General features: G+C 34.9%; 1 protein-coding gene across 1 annotated transcript; it reads left to right on the forward strand.

Moving 5' to 3' along the window:
• Window positions 1-558: 558 nt before the first annotated feature.
• LOC113778721 (CCR4-NOT transcription complex subunit 11-like) lies at window positions 559-10,637 on the forward strand. The gene is made up of 13 exons (XM_027324203.1): window positions 559-784; window positions 1,849-1,956; window positions 2,900-2,986; window positions 4,315-4,368; window positions 4,443-4,585; window positions 4,742-4,892; window positions 4,977-5,114; window positions 5,211-5,282; window positions 5,362-5,435; window positions 5,516-5,657; window positions 6,726-6,804; window positions 9,532-9,678; window positions 10,480-10,637. The coding sequence occupies exons 1-12, from the start codon at window positions 632-634 to the stop codon at window positions 9,627-9,629; spliced, it is 1,299 nt and encodes a 432-aa protein (XP_027180004.1). The 5' UTR covers window positions 559-631; the 3' UTR covers window positions 9,630-9,678; window positions 10,480-10,637.
• Window positions 10,638-11,243: the final 606 nt, after the last annotated feature.

The following is an 11,243-nucleotide window of genomic DNA, read 5'->3' on the forward strand; positions in this document are numbered from 1 at the left end:
AATCCACTACTAAATTATGATAATCCCACTACTTTAAAAATTCATAAACTCTAAATGAATTATTTCAACATTTTCTTTTCTATCTTATAAATCTAAATCCATAATAAAGTACCATCAAAAGTATCTTATTAGAGTAATAAAATTATTATTATAGTTATTTATCAAATAGTATGTATGGACATGAAAAATTTAATATATTTTCCCTATAATTATATTAAATAATCTTATAATTATATAGAAAAATAAATTAAAACTCATTACACACGCATTTTTGGATATTCATTTAAAATTTGACCAAGTCAATATTATTTTAAGGTTTTACTAAAACTATCAAATCAAGGGAGATACATATAATTTTTCAATTTTCAGGGGAGCTTAGTGAAATTATCAGAAAACTTAGGGGAGGTTTCTGAAATTATCGCTTCTTTTTAACAAAAAATAATTGAAGTGACAGATAATAGTGGATATTGGAGGGTATATTGGGCAAAATAAATAATTGAAGTGACAGCTTGACAAAAAGAATAAAAGAACTGCCCAAGCCCGGATCAGCGCCGAGGGTCCACGGCCATATAAACTCCTCCGTCGAGCTCAACACAGAGCAGAAAACCAGAAGGAATCGAAGAAAAGAGAGATGTTAGGAATGGAGGAACCAATTTTACTGCTGAAATTACTCAACGGCGGCGATTCGCGGCCGTTGGATGAACTCATCTCGGAATTCAAGTCCAAAGTCCAGCCTTCTCGCATCTTCGCCTTCTGCTCCTCTGTCGCCATTTTACTCACCGAGGCATTTTCTTTTAAATTTTAATTCCTAACCTCTCAATTCTGCTTGTTCTTTTCTATGTTTTTCTTCGATGATATACTGAAATCTGGTAATTGGACGTTTCGGTCGTGCTATCGATTAGGTTTTTTTGTAAGCAACATTGAGAGTAGTAGTATAATAAGCTTTGTAGTTGGGAAAAAAGAACTCAGTTTTAATTATTTTAATCAAGAGTTAGTCTGAAATGGATTTATTTAGAATTCTTTTTTGAAATCGCTTCATTTGATTAACGTTGTGTATGCTCAAATGTCTTGTAGATTGTAGATTAGTAGAAATTTTATTTTTTTAGTATCTCTTTATTTGATTAGGGCTGTGGATGCTCAAATATTTGGTGGATTGTGGATTAATGGACACTTGATTTTTAATTAGGATCTTATTTAGTAGGAAAATGAATGATTACGTCTGCTGTCGGTGGTACAGGTTTTTTCTGGTAGACTGTTAGTGTTCTATTTGATATTTTTCGCATGTCATTGTTTTCAGTTATGATTTATGTGAGGATGGAAATTTTGTAAAATTAGGAGTTGGCATTCTAATGAAAGTTGTTGACTTGGAAAACATCGATTTAAATGATTTAGAAATCTCATTGCTGATTTGGGTTTAATTCATACGACATAGGCAGTCAGGAGTCCGTTTAGTGGAAGGTTTTGCAGTCATGAAGGTAATCAAGTAATTGGTGAATGGATAAGTAGCCAAAGTTTAGGGCAAAGGAAGTTGACTTATTCAGTCGGATAGATAATATGTCTTCTAACTCATTGTTTGCATGCATATGCTATAGTTGATGTTGTCTTTGTCTATCACTTCAAATTTGGTTTTAAAATTCAGCGATATACTTATTTTCCATAAAAGTGTTAGGGATTGAAACAAAAAATAGAAGAATAATATTTGGCCTCATGTTTGTAGGTATATATTTTTCTTCTTTTTTTGCTTGTGAATGAAAACAGAAATAAGGCTAAATTTTTCTCCTTATCCTTTCTTAATCTGTTAATATGGGGAATTCCAATCATCAATGGTTGTATGTTCTGTTATTGCAGAGTAAAGTGTTAAGACCAACACAGCGTCTGGTTGGATTTGCAATTCTCCACCAGGCATATTCTTTCCAGCAGCCTAGTTCTAACCCGTTCAGTTTTGTGCTTGTGAATGTAAGTGTGCATATGTCTTCTTCTTATCATATTTGTTATTCTCAGGAGTTTGTTTATGCTCTTTTAATGGTCAATTTTTAATAATCATGCACTATGTAAGACTGTTCAGCTGTGTAGTATGCACAGTGATAGTAGAAAAGCTGACAGTATTTTCAATTAACGTTTTTATGGAGTAACAAGTCATTTGACTGTCTGCTGTATGAGACACTGATAGTCCGGTGAATTTACATAATCACATGAACCTGAAGTGGAGGCCTATCCATTACTGTGGGAAAGACTACTTTTGAGAGCCTATTTTTTGCTTCTAGAATATGAAATTGTTGACAAATTAATAGCAACAAATCCTCATATATAGGCTATGTGATGTTGGCCCATGTGAATTTCTGAGACTTCAAATGACTTTTGACTTTTGTCTTGTTGGCTTGTGGTATGTCATCTTGCACTTACTTTTATTGGTATCTTGAGATTATTTGAGCTCCTTTATTGTTAAATGTTGCCAAAAGCCATGCTCAGTGGTTTTAAATCACCAGACCATCCTACAAAGAGCATTGTTGTGACAAAGTTTTACAGAACTTACTGTTCATCCAAAGGCAGAAAGACCAAATGATTCCTAAGTTTGAACGTGCACATAACTTCTGAACAGTGGAAAAGCATTATCACATATGGCTTATATACTAAGTTTAGTATAAAGTGGATGTGTAGTTGCAGGACTAGTATCTGGTTCCCCTCTCCCCACGTACACTGAAATAAAAGCAAACAGAAAAGGGACAATTAATTGGGAATTTGCTTTAAAGTAGATGTTTATATTTTCTGATATATGACATTTTTGTTATCCATCTAATGCTCCAGAATTTTGCCTCTTGCGATAACTTTTCTGTCTGCTATGGAATGTTGTTGGTGATGGTTGACTTTCGTATCTCCTCCTGCTATTGTGGGTCTGTAGGCAGCATCCAATGAAGGAGCTGAAAAATTTGAAAGAGGTTTTATTCTTCAATTGTTAGGCTCCGCCAACTCCACGAATAAAGCAGAGGTATCGTTTAACAATCCAATTTGCATGTCTAGTTTTTAGGCCTGAGAAATTCTAATGATTCAGGTTTCATTAGCTTCTAATCATTGTTGTTCAAGTTAACGTAGGAAGGTAGATGCTATTGGCTTTTCTGGCTTTTAAGTAATGCTTCTAATGCTGGGTAATCTCAGAAATTTGGGGCTATGAATTGTCTGTTCCAACCACATTTAGTATGTACTTTTCATTTAGATCTTGGTTCTTGGCAAAAGTATATTTTAGCAATATATGCCTAAAACTTGTAGTATATTTATTTTTGTGGACTGTTAGAAGCATAAGGAACTTCTTGAGCAGGTTGACCAGAAGCAGTTTAAGTTTATTTTTTTTAAAAATGAACAGATTACTGGCTGGTTTTAACCGGTAGAATTTTTTGGATGAGGTGGTTGTTAAATTTCCATTCATTGTTGGATTGTGTCCTGCAAAATTTGCAGGATTCGGAGGGAAAAAGTTGGTTGCACAGAATAATCCCAATAACTACTTGTTGACTGCATATTATCTGTAAAAGTTTTTCTTGTCAAACAAACTTGCACAAAAAAGTGATTGCTCTTTACTTTCCTTCACTTTACCTTCCCATAACTTTCCTTCTAACTAAATAGGGCCTTAGGGAACTTTTTGCACTCAGGATGATGATTTCAATAAACAAATAGAATAGAGAATATGTTTACTGTGGATACTGACTTAGAATTGTTTATGTTGTTAGAGGTAAAAAATAAATAAGTGATACTCTAGACTTGAACTATGAAGAAACTCAAGGCCACAATAAACACTTAAATTTGTTAAAGAGGTAATAACTTTTTATCATTTATTGGTTCTCTCTCTATCTCCCTGGCCGTTACTCACATAAGATAAAATTGGGAAGCATTCCAATTCTATTTTTTTTTCTTTTCTTGATTTCTCTTAGATTTATTATGATCTTTGGGGTTGTCCTAGCCAATTTACTAGCTCATATAAGAAGAGACAAGTAGTCTCTAGCTACCCTGTTGTGACAAATGGTTTATTGCCTGCATGAACTTCAAGCACATCATATGTTGTAGATTTTCCTCCTGCAAATGTTTTTTGTTAGCAAAATGCAAGGCAGACAATTCGTCCTTTCTTTGAAGGGAAATATCCCTTGCAGTTTTTCTTTTCTCTTGTACAAATATTTTGTTCCCCTTTTTGGATAATTAAAGATTTGTGCATTGACTCTGCAACTGAAGCTAATCTATCCATAGAAATATCATCCTCCTCTAGTTGTCTGCGGAATGTTTATTTTATTCTAGGTCCAAACTATTTTTTCTGTTGGCTTTTTAATGCAGGTCCTGAAATTGTCTGTTGCAGATTACATGAGAAACTTTGTTCCTTCATCACATGTGAGTTATATATTTTGTCATAGCATCAAATTTGATATTTTCTTGAATAATATGTTCTAATATGCATTCTTCAGACTTTTCCTCCTAGTGAGCAGCTACAGCAGCAGTATTGTAGTAAAGTTGGCCCAGTATTATTTGGTAGCTTGTTCAGGAATCGTGTGATAAATATCTTGCCAGATCCCGATGTTCCACTGGGCTGTGATCCCAATTCGACAGAGTAGGTGTTCTTTCTAGTAATATGAGCAGTCCATCTCTTTTGTGGTCTAAATACTTGAGGCATATCCAGCTTGCACACTCGCGTGCTAATTTGCTTATTGCTTCCTGACACAATCAATTTTGTTTTATTCTCAATAGCCTTGTGCTTAAATGTCAGGCTTGACCTGCAACCTGGAGTCACACCCAAGACTGGATCTGGGGATAGGGATGAGACCATAAGTGGATTGCTGCAAAATTTATCATTGGAAGGATTAGGTCCTCAATGGATCAGACCACAACCACCGAGGCTACCAGTGCTAGATGGAGAAGTAAGGGCACCAACATTAAGCTCATTACCCAGAAAGAGTAATCTACATAACTCTTGCTTCACTAAAATCTTATTATTTGTACAGCTGGTGTGGTTAAATCCGGATAATACTCATGAGCTGATGTGGGATCATGGTATGTGTGCTGACACTAGCAGAGGAGCAGCAGTTAGGGATTTGATTGCAAAAGCTTTGAAAGGGCCACTTGTACCTGCTCAACGGGAGGTGTTTACACCTTATCTTTCTTGAGGTGTTTAAGATTTGAAACTTATTTTTTGCTGTCAGACGTGTGCTGAATTCCTTATATGCACTGTTGTCCAGCAAGTCTTATTGGAGTTGGCCAATGATCCAAAGCTTGTATATCACTGTGGGCTGACACCAAGAAAGCTGCCAGTATGTTATTTTATAGGCATATCGATGTGTTCTATGTGGTAATTTCCTGAATTCGAGAGTTCTTTTGTTTGGTTATCAGGAACTTGTGGAGAATAATCCTATCATTGCAGTTGAAGTTCTTGTTAAGCTTGCAAATTCACCTGAAATTGAAGAGTATGTTCATCTTTTTATGTTATAGTACATGAAACTTAATCTTATTAGTGTTTCGGCAACAAATTTGTTTATGAATGCAGGTATTTCACTGTTCTTGTCAATATGGATATGAGCCTTCATTCAATGGAAGTGGTTAACAGGCTTACTACAGCTGTCGAACTACCGACTGAATTCATTCATTTGTATATAACGAACTGTATATCTTCCTGTGAGAACGCCAAGGTTCTTAGTCCTCTCTATGCTTTGGTGTACTTCCCAATTTCCGCAACCCTGCATTGAAACCCTTAAACCTTTGACCTCATCATGGTTCTATTTTAGCTCTCTCTCTCTCTCTATCTCTTCTTCTAATTGTCTTCTAATTTTTTTTGTTGGGGGGGCTTCGTGTATTAAACAGTAATAACATGACGTGACCTATCAGAATACTGTGGTAGGTCATCTCCATGACATGATTTTAGGTGAATAGCTTCATTGAACTTTATGAAGAGAACGTATGCCAGTTGCAAATAATCCAGGCATTGATTTTTGCCGTGGTATAGTTCTTTCCGCTAATTATGTTTATCCATTGAAAAGTCTATAATTTCCTGCTTCAATCAAGACAGACATGTACTGTGGTAGCTGACAATTCCAGAGGCTAAAGGTTACAATCCTTGTTTGATGCTCTTTTTGTTATGGCTGTCTATTTGAAAATAATTCTTGTTTGAGTTACATTTCTAGAATGAGATGAATATCTGATACGTCAATTTTTGAGGGCAATTATGGCTGAATTGGAGTGTGAAATTTAGTCTAAAGCTATGGAAGCTAATTGAGAGCTGAAATCCTTATTTAAGTCAAGCAAGGATTTGTTGCAATGATAGGTAATGGAGATGGCTTGCAAACACTTTTTAATAACTTTTATTAGATATTCATATGATAGGTTCAATTTGATATTTTTGGCACATGAAGGTAATTAATGCTAACAGAACATTTTAACTTGTCAACTTTTCAGGAACAAAACTTGTGTTTTCCATTAAACTGTAAACATGATTTTTCTTTTAATGCTTAAAATTCTTGGGATGAAATTTGGATGCCATTTATAGGCTTAACATCTCTCTCTCTCTCTCTCTCTCTCTCTCTCTCTCTCTCTCTCTCTCATCTTCACCTGCGTATGTGTGCATATGTGTATAACATCGGCACACACGATAACAGATGTGGCTGTCTGAGTCTTTGTGTGTACATTAATTGGATGAAACCTGAAGATATAAGCAAATACTAGAGTTGGTATCCTCTAATCCTTTGTTTACCATTTCTCAGGACAAGTACATGCAGAATAGACTTGTCAGACTTGTGTGTGTCTTCCTGCAGAGCCTGATCCGGAATAAAATAATCAATGGTGAGTCTACTGTTCAACATATAGTTGACACTATTCTTGGGTGACTATAGATGCTACTGCTGACCGATTGTGTCTGCAAATTGTGTTAACAACAAATGCCTTGTTGAATGATATCATGGGCAAGTGAATTCTGATCTCATATGTATGAGAATGTTATCTTTTGCTTTTCACGTTCTTGGATTGGTATTCGTAGGTATTGCCTGGTTTAATGTTGATTCATAGAAAATAAGCAAGTAGGTGCAAAGAAATAGCTGTCAGATGCAGTGTTCTTTCTGAATTGGAAATTAGAGCATCTTGTTAGGTACTATGGTGGTCCAAAATAGATTTCCAGTAAAGCCTCATCAGCAATATCTGCAATCATGGACAATTTGAGACCTAGGGTGTCCAGTCATCAATCTGTTGTGAAGAATTAAAGTTCAGCATATATTTTGTTTATGTGAGGAAAGTCAGGGGCATATAAGCATTTTCAGTAGGCTCGCTTTTAGTAAACCACAATAATGAACACCATAGAAGAGGGGACTGAGCTGTGCATGTCATGGAATCCTTTTATGGTTCAGGCACAAGTTGATTTGCAAATATTAAAGAAAATTGTGAATGGTTGGTTCATAGCTGTTTAGGAGAATTGATGAAATTATCTGCCAAATTAAGAGGTGGATTAGAGAACATAGATTCACCTTCAGCCATATCTGTAGAGAAGGCAATCATCTTGCAGAGTTTTTGGCCAATTTAGGCTGCGACTCACAATGGAATGAAGGCTAAAGATTAACTTTTATTCCAAAATTTGCTAGGAGAATCTTAGATTGGATAGATTGCATATTGGTTATACTTTCTTCTTGATGTACTAAAATATTTCTAATAAAATGAAAGATCTATTTCAGAACCCCCAACCTATACTTGGTGCTTTGTTAAAAAAGAGAGAGAACCTGCAATCATGAATAGGTTGGAGTTGTTTCCTTTCAAATAAAAAATGTATGATTTGGAAGTTACAATGTTTGCAGATGGTTTCTGAAGGGTAATGCGTTTCAAGTCATGCTTCTCTCATATTATGTCTACCTGTTAAGCTTACATTTAAAAAGAAAAATAAAGATGAGTGAGGAGAAACATGGAATACATAATGCCTTTTGCCTTTTTAATATAGAGCTAGTGAGCTTGTAGTAATGATCTGTACAAGGTGCTTCAGTTCATAGACATACATGCTTCAGGGATTGGGTTGAGATTGGCTTCTGATTGTCTCAGCTTTGATATTTGAACAGCTGGGCATACTTGTGAAAATTTTGATAACATAATTGATGTTTCATCTTGGTTTTGGTTTTCTTCTTTTTATTGGCATTTCTCGTCCATCTTTTTGCTTATCTGTGACTTTGAGTGCACGTGTTCTTTGCCCTCAAGGATGGGTTCGTGAGTTGGGGCGTTCAGTTGGGTGGTGCATTGGTTGTTGCCATTTGGTCGATACAAGTTCCCTTGGGTTTTGTCAGTATGTTTTTAGTTTGAATAGACATATAATGTGAAGGCAGTTGATTTGTCAAACCATTGAGCCAAACCTAAGAACTAGAACTGTGAAATTATGGTTAAAAGCCTAACATAATGCCTGATGTACCTTGAAACACATCAATTGCATAAAACCTGGAAGGATCATCGACAGCTGTGGGATTTGAAAACAATAGAGAATGGCGCATAAGTTCATATTAAGAAGAAATTTTTTTAGTGATGACCTAATCATGTAACCAAAATCTGAAAAAGATATTTAGTGTAAGTACTTAATGGAGTTAAATTAGGTGTTCTTTTGCTAGTATTGTACTATTATTTGTACCTGCATATGAAGTATGTATTGAATGATGGTTCTACTCCTCTTGTAACTCATTGTCATTATTTCTTGACTATTTTGTGTCAGCAGGAGTACGCATATGTTGCTTTTGCGTACAACCCTTAGACAGTGGAAGATGAACTTAATCGCCCAATCAACTTTTTCATTAGCATTATTGGATAACTAAAAAGAATAATTGCATTATTTAGACAACATGAAATGGATTGACAAATTATTAAGGAAGCAATGCTAGAACCTTATGTAGTTGAAGAGATAATTAATTCAGTTAATTATGGCCTAGTGGTTCGTTTGTAAACAGGTAAAATTTTAATGACACCATTGCCGAGTCAAAATTTTCAAAGTTTTTGAATGAAACTGAACTCTACGGAAGATAATTTATTTCATCTGTTGATTTATAGGGGGTTTTGTTATATGTCGAAATCCTTTCCTTGCAGAACATTTCCTCGCTTGAGTAACTTACGCTTCCTTGTGCATGCAAAATTTACATTAGATATCTTATTAGAATTATTTTCCGTACTAGTCAACAAACGTATAAGGTGATTTAAAGGCAAATATTTCACTGGTGTTAGAATTCCAGGTAAGTAGCAATCCTGCAAGCTAATTTTTCAGTCATCTGAAAAAACATAAGACTTGGAATTAGTATTTTAAGTAATTCTGGACAGTAAGAGGTTGTTGGGATTCGAATATTTTCAATGGCGCTCTCAGTGTCTCTTCCATTGTCAGTTAAGAATCGATGAATATGAAAGTCCAATTCAAATTTGATGAATATGTTGTTCATCTTGATCTGTTTTAAATCTAAAGTGTTCTAAGTGCAAATATGGCAGTCTTTTTTTTTTTTTAAGCCTTGATTTATTGTTATTGAGCTACTTTTACTAACTGTTGTCAAACCATTTGCAATGCAGTTCAGGATCTATTTATTGAAGTCCAAGCCTTTTGTATAGAGTTTTCAAGGATAAGAGAAGCAGCTGGGTTGTTTAGGCTCCTTAAAAGCTTAGAATAAGATAGTCTAGTTTAACTTAGTTCTCCTTCCCTTTCGTCGTGTAAGAAATCTTCGGGTCCGTTTGTTTCGGGTGAAAATGTTTTCCAGGAAAATATTTTCCTAATTTCCCGTGTTTGGTTGCACAAAAGTTACTGAAAACATTTTCATATGTAAAATATTTTCACTCATCTTATGGAAAACAACTTCCCTTCCCAACTTCCTGAAGTTGTTTTCCGAAATGCATGCATTTTGCCTGTAGTATGTTCCAAACTTACTGAAATCATCTTGCAGTATGTTCTTTTTTTTTTTTTAGTATAAATAGGAAGACTCGAACCCAAAACCTCTTCCTTACACTCCCTCCCCCGTACCACCCAACCCTCCCCCTAGTATATTCAAAATAAAAAAAAACCTCATCCTGCTCATCCTATACTAGTAATTAATTATGTATAATAGAGACATTCTTTTCTAGAGAAACTTTCAGCAGTGAGAGTGCAAGATATATGTCACAATAAGCATTGCATGTGATTGATATTTGACACTAAATGGCCAGCAATTTATTTATTTGCTTAAGGAGATATTTTTTATTCATATATACCTTTCTCCAAGATTTTTTAAAGTTAAACAATGAGATAAATTTTCTTATTTTGCATGGGAAGAAGTATGTAGTTATAATGTGTAGAAAGTAAAGATAGAGATAAAAGTGAAAATATTTCAAAAGTTAAACAAACACCAGAAAAATGAAGTAAGAAAATATTTTCAATAAACTAACCAAACACCTGAAAATGATGAAAGGGAAATGATTTTCATGGAAAATTACTTCCACGGAAAATATTTTCCCAAGGAAAACATTTTACTTCCAACCAAACAGACCCTTCATGTTATCCATTTTCCTCCAGCAAACCAATCTTTTTCCCCCTTCCTGCCCTGTTGTTGTGATGTTCTATTTTGAGGATAGCATCGTGACTTGTAATGTAGTTGGATTTTTTCCCCTTTTGGTTGCTTAATCTTTTCCAGTGTTTTCATGCAGAACTCATTGTTTCACCCAGCAACTGAATGGGAAAAATTAATATATTGATGTGGAATTTCTACTTTGTGATTGCATTTGTCTGAGTAGGTTTGTCTTCATTAAGAATTAAAAGCGTTCGCTGACTTACATTGACCACATGAGACGTCGCGGGTTGCATCCTGCAGTATTATTAAATGTTTTCCCAATGGTTGCATTACTAGAGGCCAATGCTGTTCGAAAGAAGGTGAAGACAAGAATTGTGAATTCCCTGGCTGTCAGAACCAAAGGGCTAAATAGAATAGTTATATTGCTGAACTTGAGGAGTAATTAAACCACAAAAGCAGATCATGCTTTAAAATTGGAGAAAATACATCTTCTTTATCTGTTTTGTTTTTTATGAGGAAGTTGAACTTCCTACTACCAAAAAAATGATGAAGTTATATAGACGTGTATATACACCATAGTTATTAAACCCGGACCGGAGCTCAACCCAGCAAGGGGATCGGGTCACTGGGTTAGTGGTTCAATTGGGGGTCGATTGGTTGAATCGTCAGGTCCTAAAAATAATATAATTCAATATTTATATTACTAATAATTAAAATTATACAAAATAGTAAAAATATAAATTA

The sequence above is a fragment of the Coffea eugenioides genome, chromosome 7, assembly GCF_003713205.1.
Source record: "Coffea eugenioides isolate CCC68of chromosome 7, Ceug_1.0, whole genome shotgun sequence".
Lineage (NCBI taxonomy): Eukaryota > Viridiplantae > Streptophyta > Magnoliopsida > Gentianales > Rubiaceae > Coffea > Coffea eugenioides.